We start from the raw sequence: 20,721 nt of genomic DNA on the forward strand, positions 1-20,721 counted from the left end.
TGTAACAAATCACAGCATCCACGCCTTTAATTTTCGAAAGTACTTTAACTATGCTTCAATGATACTTTTCACGTACTAGGGTGGCTCTACTCCATCTTTAATCTCTCTTTCATAACAAATTAGGTATAGATTCATATATTTATGCAATCTTGCATCAAGTAAATTGATGATTCTAAACTCCAATCATTTAAGTAAATACTTGGTTTTCATCATTATTGGCCACCTCACTTCATGTTATCATCCAAATCGCAAACCACAAATATGACATTTTCATACCGACCCTTAGCCTCGTGTATTCTCAAGCTTAAACTATATAACCATTTCTATGAGCTGAATTAATTAACTTTGTCACCAATGAGGACAATATCATTTATAAGTCATGAAAAAGGTAACCCCTCTAAGAAAATCAACAAAAATTATAAAAAGATGAAAATTCAACATCTATGCTAATATTAAAAAGATGGCTAAGATGCTCAAATACTTCGTTATGAAAGCATGATAGAAGTACGCAATATTAAGATAATAATAAAACTTCAAATAAAATAAGGCAAAGATAAGACAAGAAGCAGAAGACACAAATTTACAAAATTTGATGTCATCCAATGAAACCTTGGGCACATAACATTCTACTAATTCCACTAAGATTCAAATGATAAATATGTACTTAACAAAGTGGACAACATCTACATGTAGTTGATGTTAAAAAAAGAGAGAACCATGACCTCCAACTATAGGATATAGAGATTGGATAGAGGAATGAAGAAGATAATAAAGAAGAAAGACACATCAGAATTCTACATCTGTGATACTAAATGGAAACCACCTGAACCCCATTCTCTAAGAATATTAGATATTCTATCATGGAAAATGTCTTATACAATACAGTTCAGGAAGCTCCAATCACGAAAGGGACAGGGTAAGGTTAAGATTAGTAAACTTAATTTTATTTAGCATAGAAAACATATGCATACTCCTTACATAGGAGATGAATTCACGATACATTTGTCCATCATGACCTTCTCCGAGAATTTTAATAGGTCATTTCATAACTTGCTTCACAGGATGATGGTAATATAGCCTAGAAAATAGCTTGTCAACATTTCATTTTGGCATTTTTTTAAGGGCTTTAAATATATACCACTAAATTCTTATGCATTTGCATAGCTAACATGCAAATATTTATATTTACTAAGATAACACATTTATGTCTATATCACATCAAAACATATGCATGAAATATATATTTCAATTTAGATAAGTTAAAATTAGTAATATTTTTAATGTAATTTTAAGATTAGATTTACCAAGTAAAAATACAAATATTTACATTTTAGAGGTGTAACCCCATAAAAATCTGTGTTATGTAGGAAAATCACCCTTTCATTATGTAGAAAGCGAGGCTGATAGAGAACCAACAGGAGGGTGGGCCCATTTCAGAAACTGATTAAGATAATAGCATGAAGCATCTTATCTAACTCTATGGTTTGTTCATTTCATCTTTATCTACCAGCTCCAAGGTTATAAACACAGCCTAAGGACATTAATGAAATAAATAAGCATCAGTAAAAAATGGGGGGCTTGACTACGTTAGAACGAACATCCAATTTTCTTAAATGTTAAGGAATTGCGATCAATTTTAAAAATCACGCAGCACAGTCCCACCAGAAGTGGAAACAAAGAACAAATGGCTAGATCACTATACAAAATTTTCAAATAAATCACTGTCATTTGACAGAGCTGTGTCAAGATCTATTCACAATTTCACCACACGAGCTTAATAGAATCATCATGATCTTATATAAAGAACTTAGATATGTTATACTGACTATAAATAGGATAGTGAAGCAGACAAAGCCAAAAGCACATATTAAAACTTATTGATAATGCAATAGCATATTCAAGCCAATGACCTTGATACAAGACACCAACATACACAAGCATGTGGATACAATAAAATTCAGCAACAGTATAAAACCATGCCGGTAATTATTCCAAAATAACTTTACCAAGGAAGAAAAAATGATCTGAAAGCAGTTTTCTTTCATACCCTGGACATACACATCATTAACTTCTTTCTCCATATTCTCTAGAGCACAAACCGCAGACTTGCATTTGTTCAATGCCGTGTCTTCATCAAAATGCTCATCTAGAACAGCTTGATATGCAGTTACAATTCTTTCAGGCATGCCTCCAACAGCTAGTTTCTAAAATTTGAGTAACATCTATAAGACAGATATACAGAAAACTAGGCCTTTTGACAAGAAGAAACCAAAAAATTTAATTCAGAAGTTCGAGTTAGAAAGTAGTCACTCACAATTCTCACAGAATGAGCATCTTTCCTTACTAATTTAATGGGATTCGGATTCTTTCCATTGCTTTCTGACAAAAGAGGTGGAGCAGGTGGTTTATTACCAAGGATATCATCTTTCAGTCCTCGAGCGCGAGATCCAAAAACTTTCCGCTCATCCCAAATGTCCACCTGAAGATTAAAAACAATGGAAAATGATAAAAAATTGAAGCATATAGCATTGTTACTCCACTAAATAATATCCAAAAGTAATATTTGCCTAAAGTTGAGGATAACTAGAACCAAAGCATGGCATTTCATCTATAGGATAACCAATAATAATAAATAAAAAGTACGTTAGGAATAAGTGTAATGGACTAATCAATGGAGGATATAGGTAGTTAGATCGTAGCCTGCCTCCACTACAATCCGCTTGACTACACCTAGCATCAACTGTCCTTTGACAATTCACACTTATAGAAGAACTGCAAACAGGTTATCATGCAAAATTAAGACTAATGCTTTTAATGATTAGCGAGAAAATGAGATTTATGAAATTGTTATAAGAAAACATTTAGAGAATTGTCAAATAAAAATTTATAGAAGAATATTGGATAATTGAATTTCTTTGAAGATGAAAGCTGGTGAGACTAGCAAGATTAAAAACCCATCGGAGAACACTAAAGAAAGTGAACACAACTCAATTCAAATCTTAGTAAGCAAAATCATCATATAACATTAAACTAACTGAAATTGTTTTATAAGAAGATAGAAAACCAAAACAAACTATCCTCAGAACAACAAATTAGTGGTCACCTCACATGTATGAATAAAATAGGTAAATTGAATGCTCAAGGACATGCAAACAATGGTCCACCACAACTACTTTGAACCAATCCAAAGTCTGTCACAACTCCTCCAGCAAATCCCAACAAAGCTTGCCAACCAACACCACTATCAAGTTTTTAGAAGAAGGATACAATGGGGTGGAAACTTGTGGAGAGAAGAAAGGGATTAAGAAACTTGGAAGAAGCAACAAGAAGTGAAGAAGTAGCTCTCAAGCTAGAGAAGAAACCCTCAGGTTTTACTTAGCTTTTACATTGCCAAAAATTCTTAAAACATCCCAAAACTCCCATATAAATAGGATAGAAAACGGAGGCCAACAACCATGTTCAGCCACACACCACAGCCAACCAAAAGGAGGAAAAAAAGAAGCAATAAAGGCACAGTTGGACCCTCACCCGAACAGCCACATCAAGGGAACCCGGGAAAGCAGGGAGCAAGAACCGAACAGCTAAATGGCTAAGTAGCAGCTCAGCTGCCCACTAACAAACCCAAGCATCCTAGGCACAAAGACCCAAAGAAGCTAGCACACCAAAGGAAAAAAACATGTCCAAGAGCACCAAAACCACACATGTTCATCGGTTTCCTTCCATCATCGGGTAAAAATAAAATAAAACTTAAAAATTACAATAGCATAAAAAAAAAAAAAACATAAACATTTGAATGCATCAATTCCCCCCAGGTGGGAGAATCTCATCTCCTGATGAGAATGCTTCACTAATGTGTTGATAGATGTCAAGACGATGAGATTGAAGTTCCACAGCTTCAATCCAAGTACAATCAGTCAACGGATTCCACACAACTTTACCAAGATCCGCTTATGCACTCCATGCCTGGTCTGAGTAGTCTTGATGTCCAGAACATCTTCAATGTGATCATCTTTGGCTTGAACTGGACTAGTAACTGGTAAGGTTTATAAAACCACAAAATCAACAGGATTTCCATCATATAAAGTAAGGACAGCAACATTAAACACAAGTGAAGTCCCAACAGAAAGTGGAAGATCCAGAAGATTAAGCATTTGATGCCAATTTTCGAAGAATTTTAGAAGGCCCAAATTTTCTCCGGCTTAACTTGCCCAAAGTCCCAACAAGAAAGCGTTATCGATGAAAATAAGCCATAACTATATAGATCACCTTCTTGAAAATAACACTCTCTCAGGTGTTTGTCAGCATCAGTTTTGTATTTAGCATTTGTCATTCGAAGTTTTTCAAGGACTTGATGTTGGATCGATTTAATTTGATCAATAATTTCTGTAGCTTCAGCACTGATTTTATTGGGCATGGGTAAACAAGTTCGGTCTAAAATATGATGAATGGGCTGACCATAAATGACTTCAAAAGGAGTTTTTCAAGTAGATCGGTTAATAGAATTATTGTAAGCAAATTCGGCATTGGGTAAAATCAAATCACATTGAGAAGGTTTCTCACCAGCAAGACATCTAAGCTAGTTTCCTAAACTTCTATTAACAACTTCAGTTTGCTCATCAGTTTGAGGGTGATATGCACTACTGAATTGAAGAGTAGTTCCTAACTTTGACCAAAGTGTTTTCAAAAAATGGCTTAAAAATCTAGTATCTCGATCATAAGTGAAAGTTCTAGGAAAGTTATGGAGTCTCACAATTTCTTTAAAAAACATATCAGCAACATGTGAAGCATCAGAAGTTTTCTTACAAGGAATGAAATCTGCCATTTTGTTAAATAGATCGACCACAACAAACACATAGTCAGATTTTCGAGCCATTACAGGTAGTCCTAAAATGAAATCCATGGAAATATCATCCCAAGGTTTATTTGGAATTGGAATATGAGTATATAAGCTAATGTTTTGAGTTGTTCCCTTAAAAGATTAACAAATTTTTCATTGTTTTGTAACAGGGACCTCTCCTCCTTTAAACCAGGCTATCTTGTAGGGCTTAGCAAGTGGCTTGGGTTTTAACTTAAGCTTGTCTAACATCAGTTGAGATACAATGTTTTCTGAGCTACTGCTATCAGTCATAAGGGTACAGAGTTTACCATCAACGGCGCAAGTGGTTCGGAAGATGTTTCGCCCAAGTCATTTGTCCCCAATGTCAAATTTAGTAGTTAAGACACTTTGAATAACCAAAAATTGGTTCCCTTGATCTCCTTCAACATCAATTCGCTCTAACTCAATCTCATTTTCTGGTTCAGATCCAACTTCCTCCTCATTTTCTATGTCATCATCTTTCTCTATATAATTGGTCCTACGAGGGTTATTCTTCCTACAAGCTGCCGAAAGGTGCCCATATAAACCACACTTGTAACAAGGTCCTATTGTCTTTGGTCCTATCACGCCCTTTCCCTTATCAATGGTTTGAGTTTCATTAGGTTTTGTTCACAAATTAGGAATTGAAGATGCACCAAAAGAGGTTTGTGAAGACTTTATTTTGATCCCACTAGGTTGACTAGTTGTTTCAAATGTCTTATTAAAGCCTCTTTGATGTTGTTTTTCAATTTTAAGCGTCATTCAATAAGCTTCAACGAGTTTAATAACATGATGTAAGTTTAATTGATCTTGAATAGCCCGTTTTAGTCCATTAATGTATCAAGTTATGCTTCGTTCTTCAGATTCATCCAAATCATTTCTTGATTGAAGTTTGTAGAAATTTTCAGTGTATTCTTCTATGGATTGAGTTCCTTAGCGAAGATTACTAAATTCTTGAAACAGAGTTCAGGAATGGTCTGAATCTTTTCTTTTCCTCTTCTTACCCTATTGTTTTGAAGATTTTTCCACAACGTTAAGGCATGACCTGTCAGTTTTAAGCTAGAAAACCTAACTTTTCTATTTTCTGGAATTTCTTTCCATTAAAAAAATTCATCTATTTTTTCTATCCATTCAAGAAATTGTTTCGGATGCACCTTACCTTCAAATTCTTTTACATCAATTTTAATTCCATAATCTCATTGTTTGTTTTTCCTATTTTGGATTCTAGGAATTTTATCTTCACTTTCAGAATTTGGAGCATTATTCACATTTAAGTTAGCCAAAGTGTTAGCCATTTCGTTCAATTATTGTTGAAAGTTAGCCAACTGTTGCATCGTTTGTTGTCAATCCCCTTGATTGTTTGGATTATTCATTTTATTTTAAGAGGGAAGACTCACACACACAAAACCAAGGCTCTGATACCAAAATGGTGGGACTAGCAAGATTAAAAGCCCAAAGGAGAACACTAAAGAAAGTGAACACAACTCAACTCAAACCTTAGTAAGCAAAATCACCATATAACATTAAACAAACTGAAATTGTTTTATAAGAAGATAGAAAATCAAAACAAACTACCCTCAGAACAACCAACTAGTGGTCACCTCATATATATTGATAAAATAGGTAAATTGAATGCTCAAGGACATGCAAACCAGTGGTCCACCACAGCTACATTGATCCAATCCAATGTCTGCCACAACACCTCCGACAAATCCCAACAAAGCTTGCCAACCAACACCACTCTCAAGTTTTTAGAACGAGGATACAATTGGGTGAAAACTTGTGGAGAGAAGGGATTAGGAGACTTGGAAGAAGCAACAAGAAGTGAAGAAGTAGCTCTCAAGCTAGAGAAGAAACCCTAAGGTTTTACATTGCCAAAACTTCTTAAAACAGCCCAAAACTCCCCTATAAATAGGATAGAAAAGGTAGACCAATAGCCATGTTCAGTCGCCCACCACAGCCAACCAAAAGGAGGAAAAAAAGAAGCAATAAAGACACGGTTGGACCCTCACCCGAACAACCACATCAAGGGAACCAAGGAAAGCAGGGAGCAAGAACCGAACAGCCAAATGGCTAAGTAGAAGCTCAGCTTCCCACTAACAAACCCAAACAGCCCAAGCACAAAGACCCAAAGAAGCTAGCACACTAAAGGAAAAAAAACATGTCCAAGAGCACAAAAATCACACATGTTCATCGATCGCCTTCCATGATGCAGGACAAAGTAAATTGATCATGCATGTAGAGATTTATGTTAGGGAATAAATAAAAACAGCAAATTTAAACTCCAAGGAAACTTATCAAGACAAGAAATTTAGGCAACGCAACTACACCGAAACAAGAAACTTGACTAGTAGCAACATTCACAATTTAAAGGGAGTAAAGTAATTAAAACTCTGAGAACATGGATAGCTAGAGCCCCACTTTTAATTTAGGATTAGTTGCAAATGAAGTCCGAAGCTCTTAATTAAGAAAGTAGACTAAGCAGATTAGTTGTTAGGCTTGTTTGAAGCTTCTTCGGAGGGGAGAATAAGATATGTAGGCTAAACAGTAAATAAGAGAAGATGTAAAACACTTATCTTGTTTGGACGTTGAACAAAGTGTTGACGAAGAGGACAATAACTCCCATGGTAGACAATGACTTTTGTTGAATCTCTGAAGGGACCCAAGTTAGGTGACTTTGGAGGACAACGTTTACTGATTTGATTGTTTTGGGAAGGGAGAATGCTGTTTGGAGTGTTAGTGGAGGGTCTAATGGAGGAGTGTGGAGTGTTCTAATGACTGGAAAATGAGTGAGGATTAGTTTTGGCTATTTTGGGAATGGGATATAGTGGACAAACGTGGTTTAGTGACTGTTGGGAAAAGTAGGCAGCAGGTTTGGGGGAGTTGGAAGGTTATATGGCTTTTATTTAATAGGTAAATGAAGAGGGGCTTTGGGAAAGTTAAAAGGCAGCACTTTAACTTTTGGGAAAAGATTTTGGAGAATACGAAGAGGCTTGTATTTAATAGGGAAATGAAGAGGGGCTTTGGAAAAGTTAAAAGAGAACACTTTAACTTTTGGGAAAATGTTTTCGAGAATACGAAGAGGCTTGTATTTAATAGGGAAATTAAGAGGGGCTTTGGAAAAGTTAAAAGACAGCACTTTAACTTTTGGGAAAAGGTTTTGGAGAATACAAAGAGGCACAAGGTGACTTTCCAACTTCCAATGAGGAAGTTGTAAAAACAATATTTTATTAGCTATTGGGCGGTGAAATTTCAGTGTTTTTTTGGAAGAGGAAGGGTCACCAAAGTGGATGTTGGGTGGTTGGATACTAGCACTAGGAGGGAGGGTAAACGAAGAGTTGTTGGTGGGGTTAGAAGGCTTTGGACAGCAGGTTTCCAAGCAGAAATTTGCTGCAGGAGTTTGGGAATTCCGGTTAGGAGTAGGGGAAGAGTTCGGTTGGGAGTTAGGAAGGAGATGGAGTGACTTGAGGACAAGGATAAAACCAAGAGACAATTGTTGTTGGGTACTTCACACTCACACCACTAAATTAATCTTTACCAAGCAACTTAGAAAGAAGAAAACTAAGCACCAAAGGTAAAAATGTTTTCTGCATTCATTAACCAAATTACAAAGGATGAGGGCTCCTATATATAAGCTCAAAAAGAAGAAAAAACAACAAGACCAAAATACCCTTGATCACCAAACATAACATCACCTCACAGGAGGGTAAAATAGGAAATAAAACAACACAAATCCAAAAGATCAAATAAAACAAACTACATATACAACGACTCAATCACGGCCACTAATCTCTAGCCTCGGCGACGATAAACTTTCCATGACCAGATGCCCCAATCATTCTCCAGGGGGCGGGAGAAAACTCGAACCTGTCGAGTCAGTGATATGAGAGCTCTCGTATATCTCCAACTGGTCTGGATCCACCACCTCCAACTCCTCGCGCTCCAACCAAGTGTCTTCTGTCTTCGGCTTATTTTTCCATCTAACCAAGTATCATCTTCTACCTCCATCCTTGGTAGAAATAATTTCATCATCCAAGATAGTAGCAATTTCATCTGCCTGGGTTGAATTTGTTAATTTGGGAAGTGGAGGTAGGTTTGGGTTTTCACCAAGTATGTTCTCACAAGGTTCAATCAATGGATTTGGTGGGTTGAAGTCAGATCCCTCATAAGCTACCTGATCCTCGATATTAAATAAGGGACTCATGCCAAAATTTAATGGAAGATCCACCAAGCATTGTCATTAATTTTCTTTACTACCTTAAACGGTCCTGCACTCCTAGCATGTAGTTTCTTCACTGCCCCTTTCAGGAACCGTTCCGGACGAATCCGAACCATTACACAGTCACCCACCTCAAAAGTTCTTAGTCTTTTTTTAATGTCTACTTGGAGTTTATAAGTTGCATTGCTTTGATTTATCCTAACATAAATCTCTTTCTGCAGTTCATGCAGATGCGATGCAAATGAATATGCAGATGTATGAGTTGATGCAGACTTAGACGCTCTACTTATAAGATTCTTGAGAATCAAATCAATTTGTTTCCTAGATGTGAATTTGGATATTATTTCCACGGGACTCAAATGTTCAAAACCTTGATTATCTGATTCAGAATTGGTAGTGGGATTCATAAGATCATCTTCCCTAAGGATCTTAAATTCGAAATCCATATTCTTTTGGAATTCATAACTCTTGTCATTCACTTCTGGATGGGATCGATAGAGTTTCCTTGGGATGGGACCCATTTGTTTGTTGGAATTTGGACTTCAAGATTACTTGGTTGATCATGATTTTTCTTGTTTTTTTTTAAGAGAGGAAGACTAGAATGACAACCTAGAACTCTAATACCAAATAGATGCAACCAAAAAAAAACCTAAAGCCTACTAAGTATGCAAATAATCGCTTCCTTTCCAAATAACTTAAACAAACACAATAATAATAAAAAACATGACAAAACAAACTTAAAAAACAAACAATGACACCTTACAAATTTTTATAGTTTGAGAAGAAAGATACAATGGGGTGTAAACCATGGATAGAAGAAATAGATTAGAAGACCAAGATGAATTAGAAGAAGAAGAGAGGTACAAGATTAGCTCGCAAGCTAACCTTAGGTTTTGTTTTCCAAAAATCACTATATTTCCTCTCCTAAAACTGCCACAAACAGCTCCTATAAATAGAGAAAAAGAAGCCAAAAAGACACCCAAGCAACTCCTCACCTACATCTATAGTATCATTTTATAACATCACATTTCAACATGTAGTGGTTATTAAATAATTCGCATGACAATTAATTATCTCAGTTACACTAGAAATGAACTACATGCTTGAAATCAACCACAATTGCATTAAGTATATAAAAATACTCTCATTTCATACTACAAGTTGGGTATGTCACCTAGTTACAAATATGTTCTCCTCCAATACCTCGACCCCCTTTTCTCTTATACACAACCTAAAGCACCATTTTTTTTTCTTTCAATAGGCATTCAAATAAAACACAAGAAGAAAACATTACAAGTTTACTTCAAAGAAATGTCTCCTTAAGCAATCAAAATGTCCTATTTTTTCTTTCCTGTTTCCCACTATCTACCACAATGAACTCGACTATAGTCAACTGATTTCAGCAACATAAATTTTCAGTAATTCTTCATAGTTCCAAAAACATTGATTTCAGCTAACATAACAGCAGCATTATATTTTCTCCCTACTGATTTTCACACTTTCAGATTTCTGTACCCAATAATTTCAACAAATTTAAGAATTTCTAACTCATTTATATCCTTTTAGCAACGACAAATTTCAGCAAATTATTTATTTAATCAATGATTTCCTTACTTAGACCTATAGTAGCAGCCCCAACAAGCCTGACAGATCCCAGCTCCTGCTCACGGCCAGCCATACGAAATACAGAGAAACGGATAGGGAAAAATGGAAATGGGAAAGAAACGCTAATTACTTAGCTAATCTAATTTTATATATAACTGGGATAGTGCACTTTCCACTCAAACTTCCAAGTTCACTATTAGTGGTATGATTGCATCTAGCCTTTGCATGTTGGTTTAAGGAACTTTTGCATGCTAGGTATTTCTCAATTTTCCAAAGCAATACCTAGCAAATACCGAGCAAATACCGAGCAATACCGAGATTATCGTTAACATAGCATTCCCGGGTTCCGCTCCGGGTCAAGTCGTCGGGCCGCGCGATAAAGAGTAAAGAGCACGTGGCGACATGTTATTGGCGGCCGAACGTAGCTCTACGTCCGGTTAGAGGACATAATAATTGTTTTGGTTTAAGTGGATTTGCTACAACGATGCATTAAATAAATGGTTAAATGGTTTATGCAATAAGTAACTATGGCTTAAGTGGAAGAGCGGCAAGCGCACTGCGCGCAAGGGGTGGACACGAGCGGCGGGTCTAGATCGCAGGGAGATAGCTGGGTCAGGCTTCTCACGTGCGACTAAGGGAGATGAGAGGGATCGTGCACGTCGTCTTTCCTGCGTTTGAGGGAGATGAGCGAGAGGGGCAAGCGGGTGGTTCTTGCGTTCATACAAGAGCGAACAAGAGAGAGAGAGAGAGAGAGTTGCGTCTCTGCATGCGAATGTACCTAATGGAGGGTTTCTGCACACTGTTTTGTGAAAACAAGCGGAATGATCGATTCATGCGCCGTTTGGGGAGTGAATCAATGTGAGGTGCAACTAGTTTGGTTATTCAATGTTCAACATTAATAGGATTTTTTTCTACTTTTTTTCAATATTTACTTATTTAAATATAATTATAAATTACATTTAATATTATTTTATTTTATAATCGGATGATTCATTTGCTAATCATTATAATGATGATAATTTATGTGGTACCAAACTGAATTGATTCTATATGTTTCATTATATAGTTTGAATTTTTTAGCATGCTTTAGCATGATAATTATGTTAGTTGGGGCCTATTTTAGTTATTCATAATGAGTTAAAGAATCATTTTGATCATTTTCTCTTAAAAATAATAAGCTATATCTTACATTTTTTAAAAGGATCAACTTTTTACAAAAAAAAAATTATGGTAAGTTACTATAAAATATATGTTTCTAGACAAAATATTTTGGCTTTTATAAAGCTTATTTAATATATTAAAAAATAAATTTTGTAATAATTAGTATTAATAAGCAAATCATATTATAAAAAATGAATTTGTGCAACATTCATATAACAGTGGATGCATTGAATTTTTTAGATATGATTTCTATATTATATGGCATACTTTTGATTAAAATGAATTTATTATAACTTTTTAAAATATTAGTCGTTTTCACTAAAACATGATAATTATTGGAGAATTGTCAGGAGGATTTGGACAAAGCATTTTCTAGCCATTTTGGGAAGATTTTTAGTATCCGTTAGGTATGCTTTAAGGGGTTACATGTATGAGACGGTGAATTAGAAATCAACGAAAAACTTTTTTGTTACATCATATAGAAGTTTTTCAAGAACTTAAGTTGTTCATCAATTCCATTTGATTCCTTTGAGGCTTTCAGTTTGGTAACATTCTTTGCTTTAATACATAAGTTTTGTACGTTTTTTTAATTATTGTTTATATTTCAATATTATAATTAGTGTTCGTCCCATTCTTTAATTGTCAGGAGATAGCCATTAGGTCTCCAACAAAATTTAAGAAAACTTTGGCTTGATGTTTTCTCTTGTATTAAAGAATAGAGGTTGTAGTTTCCCAGTATAAGAGAGCATATTGGACAGTACTCCCTTATAAAGAAGTGTGAGGTATAAGCTTCTTTACCATTATGGAGAGGATTTGCAAGACAAACTCGAGATGGTAGGAATAATAGTCCAGGTGTTGGCTATCTGCATGAATGTAGGCCTTGATGTTAGATGAACCACGTAAATATTGTGAAGTCTCAAGCTACATAATTTGGTTTACTTTGCTTGCATTTACTCTACTAAAGCATTAAATTAATTGATTGGAAAGAAAAGTATTTTTTGATCTTCATCTTTAATACACTTCACTTGAACTAAATCCTTACTACCCCTATCTCTTTGTTTGGCTAACTTATACATATATCTTTCTCCTTCTTTAGTAAATGATTGGAACAAATTCATTGTGCTAGAATTTGGAAGTGGTGAATGCAATATTCTCTCTTATGCTAGTGTGTAAAGAAAATTATTTTACTTCAGCTCTTAAATTTCTATACTCTTACATTTGGCATTGAATATTTATTTTATCATTATTAGTATATGTTGTAGTTAGTTGGATACTACAATAATTTAGTTATAATGAATGAATTGTATAGACAATGTAGTTTAGTTAATTAATTCACATTAAGTTTAATAGTAAGCAACTCACTCACTTATATTTGTTATTTATCTACAACTTAATTAAACTTGTGTCATGTCACTTATAGTATTGCACAAAACTATATGTAATCTAACAAATTTAAAGTGTAACAAATTACAGTGTGACTAATTAATTGTACACACTTTTATTAGTTTATATGCATTTGTATATTTATTGATTTATATACTTATACACTTAGTTAAGTATTTGATTTATTGGTTTAATTAATGAAATATGTATATCTTTCATATATATTTTTATTTTCGTAAAAATTGGCTTCCATTAGCATTATTTGTGAAGGTGTGTCATTCAACTATCACTTCTTCTGGACTGTAAGCTCCTTTTCAAAATCAAGTCTAATGGATCAACTTATAGCCATAAAGTCTCCAAATTGGGCTAAGCTTCAAACAAGTGACAAACTCAATAAAATAATGGAGAAATATCAACCAAACAAGATTAAATCACATGAGTGGGTGTTGATCAGCCAAGCCTTCAATCAATCTGCTAGGGTGAATTTGATACTTAGTAGACTTAACAAGAATCCATCCAATGCTTAAGGCACCTCTTTGAGGTAAGCCTAACTCCAAATCAAAATGAAAGCTGAACTTAAATACTTAGTAGACTTAACAAGAATCCATCCAATGCTTAAGGCACCTCTTTGAGGTAAAAGCCTAACTCCAAATCAAAATGAAAGCTAAACTTAAACACTCCCTTCTCAAGCTAACATATAATTACAACACAAAGTCCTCAACCACAAACTTCAATCATCAAAGTTCAGGTGCAAGGGTTACTCCTCAAGGGATTGTTATTGAGTAAAATGTTTGCATAATGAAGATTAGCCCACAACACATAATTCACCCAAACCATGTAAATTTTAGGCACTCCCCCACTCTAGATGAGTGAATCCATTCTTTGATAGTTAAATTGTAGTGACATGCCTTAAAAGTTATATCCGGAACCTTTAACAACAAAAAACCATCCTTCGTACCTCTTATCCACCTGTTATCCACTTCAGTATGAATTGGCCACACCAACCACCAAGCCATCATCAATCATGACTAGTATCTCTGAACCACGATCAGTCATGCATAACATCTCTAGGATTTTTCAATCCAAATTCAATTTTAGGCATCATCAAGAAAGGATGTCCTTTGACATATTGCCAACTTAGTTTGCATGAGATGCCAGAGATAAAGCAGCCCATGTTTGTTAATCAGGTTTCCAAAAATTTAAGGCATAAAGCCCTCTAAATTTGATAGAATGGGCCCTCGAGTAAACCTGAATAATGAAACAATAGGAAATTGATTAGATTGGCCACATATTACCCTACCAGTTCAATGCTAATAACTTCCAACTAAGAGCACAACTAATATCCTTAATCGAAAGTATTATCTGCCTGCAGCGAGGGATGTAATTGGTAATGTGATGCATATCTAATACAGGAATACTTAGTTTAGCTTGATAGGAAAGTCATTTATTTTGTTAGTAGCAAAATAAGGGGATTAGCTTCTAACTTGTCAAAGGACTAAAATTGTCTCCATGATGGTATACATAGATAATATTAGCCTAAGAAATTATTTTAGGCTAATGGCTCAAAAGTTTAAATTACATGGTTCCACTGATCTCCATGTTACCACGCAAACTATAAATAATCTAACAAAGCTTCTCACGAAGAATGATGGCGAAGAGATTCCAACAATTATAAGCATATAGGGGCTCGAGATTTAACTCACTTCAAAGATTGATGATCAAAGATAGATAATCTCTCTCCTCACCCTCTCCCATCCTACTACCCTCCATCTCTCAAAGTTCAATACTAAAAACAGTTATGAGTAAGAGATATGGCAACTCTAAAAATGATAGTTAGAGAAAGCAATAATGATATGATCACTCATGGTGAGGAAAAAAATTATCATTACGGATGAGAGTTAGTTGGAGAGAGCAAGTTTAAAGTTAAGATGGTAAAAGCGAATAAGGATATTGGTGTAAAATGGAGAAAAAAATGGGCTCAATGGCAACACTGGCTTCATGTGTGGAAGAAGAAAATGAAATAAATATATATAAAGAGTTTCATAGATGAAAATAAAAAATTTATATAGGGAAAATAGGGAGAGAAACTTTGGTTGATTAATGACGGGGAAAAACAATAGAAGGTAGTCAAACAGTTATAGGATTGTAAGGCAATGTTGTAATTGACGCAAGCAACAATAGGCAATCATAGTAAGCCATTATGTGGTACTCTCATAAACAAGAGACAGAAATTTGAGAGGGAGAGGATTGAATGGATAATGGACAAGAGGAGAGTAAAAAGTAGTATGATGGTGGTTTGTGGGGCAAGCAATAGGTGGTGTAAGCATAAGGTAATGTAAGAATGGGGCAATGTAGAAAGGAGTTTAATGGTGGTGTCATTGTTTAAAATTGCATAATATGAGGCTTTCCTTGAGGACCACCTCAGCACAATTCCAGTGAAAAATGCCTCAAGGCTAATGCCTCGAGATTTTTTATGAGGCTTGCACCTCAACTTGGTTAAGGTTTGCCTTAAGGTGCACCTCGCCTTGCTAGCGTTAGGCATACGCCTCACCTTATTTTTTATATTTTGTATTAAAACTTACCTAAATCCTAAATTAAAGCCCCCAAAAAATTATGCATTCATGCACCCAGAGCTATAGCAACTTACTCTTGACTACCTTGACCTCCAACCCACTGCGTTCACTGCAGCCACCATTGTCATAGCCATCACTGGGGATCACTTGAAAGTCTCACACCACCACCACCTCCTACTCTAAAAATTTTGGAATATCAATCATATATTTATATTGATAAAAAAATTTTACAAAAGAGAAAGAAGACTAAAATAAATGAAAAAGTATATTGGGAGGCATTGTACTCTACATGATGAGAAAAGGGAGAAATCAATTTGTTATGATGATGACTCAAATAAATATCCCCTCAGCATGGTTGTGCAGATGCTTTCTAAGTTGTTGCCAACTATTTCAGCTTGTGTTAGGAATTAAATGTAGATAAACAAGGAACTTAGAAAAAAAAATTGGAGTTGAACTTGATGTTATATGATGCTTTCATGCAATTCTTATATTTAATAATATTTTTCTCTTGTAATATCTTGATTTCAATTATATTTCACATAATTTATCACATATAGCTTTACGTCTTGTAAAATTCTTTGTTTCATACGTGTTGTACTTTAAAACGATGGGAAAGAGTTATGGAGTATATGCTACTCCGTGATATTAATGTTTCTCAAAATCAATTTGAATTCATGCCGGGTAGGTCTACTATGGATTGAAGTCGAGGAATGCATCTGACTTGTGAGATAGAAAAGTATCCCTCAAACTTTAGGGCAAATTCTATAAGATGGTGGTGAGACATGTAAGGCTTTATAGTGCAGAATGTTGGCCATTAAAAGAAAAGCATAATATTAAGTTTAGTGTTGCAAAGATGAGGAAGCTCAGAGAGACAGGATACGAAATTAGCATATAAATGAAAAGGTTGGAGTAGGCTCCAGTGAAAGATAAGATTAGAGAGAGTCAACTTAAATGGTTTGGTGATGCATGCGAATTTCAATTTTTTTAGTTTTATTATAATATGAATGCTATATTTATTTTTTGTTTAATTTATGCTACCCTATGATGGAAGGCAACATATGATCATTAGTAGGTGGTGCTTTGAACATGTTTTACCTTTGGTGTGCTAGATTCTTTGGTGCCTTGGCTCTTGGGCTGATTTGGGTTTTTTTGGTTTGGGCTTGGTTGTCGAGAGTTTACCTGCCCCTTTTGGTGTGTTGTTGTGTTCTTTTTCTAAATTCAGCTCATTATGCCAAAGTGGAATGCCTTTTCAACTCATTATTGGGATAATCCTGATTCTTCCCCTCTTTGTTGGCCTTTCAGTTTCTCCGCCTGGCTCCTGTCCCATGGTCGGCTATTCCTGTTCCTGCGGCTTCATGTTCCTGTCCCCCGCGTGGTCCCTTAGGGTGCTGCTCTTAGAGCCGCTTGTTGGTCTTTTGGCACCCCTCTTCTGGTTGGTTCGGCTAGAGGTGGTTGAGGCTGTTTGGCTTCCTCTTTTCACCTATATATATGAGATGTTTTGTAGCCTTTAGAGGTTGTTGTTTGTTGAGCAAAGTTCTCTAAAAACCTAAGGGTTTGTTCTTGGGAAAGCTTGCGAGCTTGTTCCACTTCTATTCTCTCTTCGATTTCGTCTTGGGCTTCTTACCTACTTCTCTCCACAAGTTTCCACTCCACTTGTACCTTTCTTCTCAGGCTATTGGAGGTGTTGGTTGGCCGGTTTGGTAGCATTTGCTGGAGGAGTTTTGTGGTGGAAGTTGGCCAAAAGTAGCTGTGGTGCACCCTTGGTTTGCATGTCCTTAAGCACTTCTTTTATATTACCTACTATTTCGTTGCATGTGAAGTGACCGCTAGTCGGTTGTTCTGAGAGTAGCTTGTTTTATTTTTAATTAGTTTTTGTTTTTTGTCTAACTTTCGTTTGTTTGGAGGTTTCTTTGGTGTTGGCTTTCTAAAATTTGAATCGAGAAAAGTTCTACTAGCCCTTATGTTCTCCCTATTGGTTTTTCTATCTAGTAGTTTGCATCATTTGGTCACATAAAATGGCAGCCTTCTGATGACCCGATTAAGTGTAAAACCCGTAAGCAATGCCATTTTAGACCTGGCATGCTTTTCGATCCGTACCGACTAGTTTTAAGTGAATTTTTCAAAGTCGTCGGAATTCAACGCAATAAATTTTATAAAATAGAGCGCAAAATTCTGAACAAAACAATGTATAGAACCCATATCGAATTTTAAGTATTTTGAGAGTTAAAATTTCTGGAAAGCTCTTTATGACAACTTAGCCCTTGATGACATTTGAATAGAGAAGAGTTTAAGGGCTTTTAGGTAATTAGATTTTTTATGAGAGAGTTCCACTCTATATAGGGGGTCGAATGTTTCGGTCCCCCATTCGTTTCTTACGGCCCGAACCGAGCGGAGAAAGAGGGAGAGGCGGACGGGCAAGGCGGCGGGAAGCTTCGGGCGATAGTTTTCAGCGGCCGTTCGTGGAGGAACTTGAAGGGAACTTGTGAGGAAGGCTAAGGTAAGTGGATTGCAAGAGTTTTCTTTCCTTTACATTGAGTTTTCTCTAATGAAAGACATTAGGGTTTTGAGAAAAACTTAAGTTTTCTTTGAGATAAGTTTAGGGAAGGGTAAGGGAATGTTTTTAAACCCAAATGTGAGTGTTTTCACGAATAATGTAAATTTTGAAAATTAGGATTTCACTGAATGTTATTTTTCTTTGGAGATGCCTTCACAAAAGTAGTTCCTAAAGGCATAAGAAAGTCTCTAATTGAAAATTAATATAAGATTGTGAAAAATTTTAAGTTTTAGAATTTAGGGTTTTTCTCTAATCATGAAATTTTTTATCCTTATGGTTCTAAATGGTTTTGGGAAGAATTTTAGAGACAAATTTAGGGCTTTTACTTGAAATACAAGATTTTCTAAATTTTGATTTAATATAATCCAAAAATTAATTATATTTTAATTATTATTTGAGTGTAGGGAGAGATGTTTGCATGCATAAAACCTAAGATTTATGACTAAATCCTATTTGGAAGAAAATGGGAATGAGAGATGTCATGAAATGATAGGAGGGGTTTAAATTGAAAACTTATACATGGCATAGGGTTGAGCTCTTTATTATCATAGATTAAGGATTTAGGAAGTTATGTGGGGACTAGTTATACTTACACGTTGTGTATATCTCTTTTAAATATTGAACGTGTTGAGGGAATGATTTGATTGGACAATCGGAAGTGGTGCACAAGTTGAGATAGGTGAAATGGACTTCTTTTAAATTTAGAAAATCTTTTTACATGCAAATACATAGAAATAACATTTTCCTTTTTATGCTCTTTATGACATCATTATGACTAGCATGTTTTCTTATATAAGCCTATGATCATTTGATGTAAAAGTAAAGTCGTTTTCATGTAATATTAAAACTCAATGATGAATCTCATGCTCATTTCTTTACATCTACTTCACATGTCTTCTCTTTACATGCAATTATAAATATGAGGATAGCAAACATGTATTTTCATATGAAAACATACATTTGAATAGTTTACATAAGCCTCTCTTATAAATATATAAGAATTATGTGCATGTGCATGTTGACGCAGAAGTATCAAATGGTAAAGAAGCCCTTTTGAGCAATGGTAATGGGGCTCTTTTGAACCAAATAGTAAAGTATTGGCTAAATATTTTTGTATCTGATCAGTACAAATAATACTTCCGAGACGAGTGTTATATATTATATATATATATATATATATATATATTAAGAACATTGCATCTTTATGTTATATGCATATAAAACTATTATTTGAGGCATGAATGTTTTAAGAGGAAAAATAGAAAGATTATGAAATGAATGATAACTTATTAGTTGAAGTAAAGACATGTATCACCTTAAACAAATGTTGTAATATATTGATCATTCTTTTATTGAGATATAAAAGAATGTTGTAGTTTCTTCCCTTGTACTTAAATTTATTTGAATGTCATTTACACCTATTGAGTTGTGACTCACTAATGTTGTGAGACACTTTTCAGGAGGATCTGGTAAAGGATAAAGACGGATAGACCTCCCCTCAAGTACCGTCGTAGGGAGACGACGGGCGACAGTTTCTTCCTTTCAAGTTTTTGTTGTTTTGATATAGATGGATGTATAGGATAACCTTGATGGTTAGTTCTGTTTTGAGCACCTCCTTTTTGTAATGAATCTTCATGTATATGTTGATTTTGGTTTATGAATGAAATGAAAAATTTTACTTTGAGTTATTTAGCGGCTCTTTCATTATATTGATGATGTTTTATATATGTTTGGAGACATGTTAATAAGGTAATGTGAAGGTTTTTATTATTTTCCTCTTGTCCGATCTTCGTTCCCGTCTCGCCCTCTTGCGAGCTAACCGGGTCGGGTCGTGACATTAAGAAAGTAGATGTCACGACCTGGCCTGATAAGCTCGCATAGGCGAGGCGGGAATAATGGACAGACAGTAGAAATTAAAAATCTTCACATTATAATATACAAAACATCTACAAACATAAAGAAAGAGCCACTATAAATTTCAAGTAAAATTTATTTTTTTATTTCTATCCATTATTCAACATATCAACATAGCAATTCAAACATAAAGTTTCCAAAACATAAAAGATATCCAAAAATCTTTCCTTACAATTCATCTTGAATCTTTCTAACTCAAAACATCAAAAACAAAAAAAAAATAACATGTCGCCCGTCGTCTCCCTACGACGATACGTAAAGGGTGGTCTATCCGTCATTATCTTTTATCGGATTCTCCTGAAAAGTGTCCCATAAGTAGGGTGAGTCACAACTCAGTAGATAAAATGACATTCAATTAAATTTAAAGACAAGTAAAGAACTATAACATGCTTCTACTTATCAATAAATGAACGTTCAACATGTTCTAATATTTTGTCAAAATAGAACATGCCATTAA

General features: G+C 35.0%; 1 protein-coding gene across 4 annotated transcripts in view; it reads right to left on the reverse strand.

The window, feature by feature from the left end:
- LOC110095690 (regulation of nuclear pre-mRNA domain-containing protein 1B) overlaps positions 1-20,721 on the reverse strand; it is a 99,643-nt gene that overhangs the window by 27,155 nt on the left and 51,767 nt on the right. For 3 of the 4 annotated variants that reach the window (XM_020821326.2, XM_028692252.1, XM_028692251.1), the window contains 2 exons: positions 2,315-2,479; positions 2,048-2,204 (listed from right to left, as the gene is read on the reverse strand). In XM_020821326.2, coding sequence (XP_020676985.1) covers positions 2,048-2,204; positions 2,315-2,479 — 322 coding nt within the window. Of the gene's footprint in view, positions 1-2,047; positions 2,205-2,314; positions 2,480-12,638; positions 12,657-20,721 lie in introns of those variants that run through there. The other variant, XM_020821327.2, reaches the window with a different exon arrangement.

Source organism: Dendrobium catenatum, unplaced genomic scaffold (assembly GCF_001605985.2).
Source record: "Dendrobium catenatum unplaced genomic scaffold, ASM160598v2 original_scaffold_153559, whole genome shotgun sequence".
Taxonomy (NCBI): Eukaryota; Viridiplantae; Streptophyta; class Magnoliopsida; order Asparagales; family Orchidaceae; genus Dendrobium; species Dendrobium catenatum.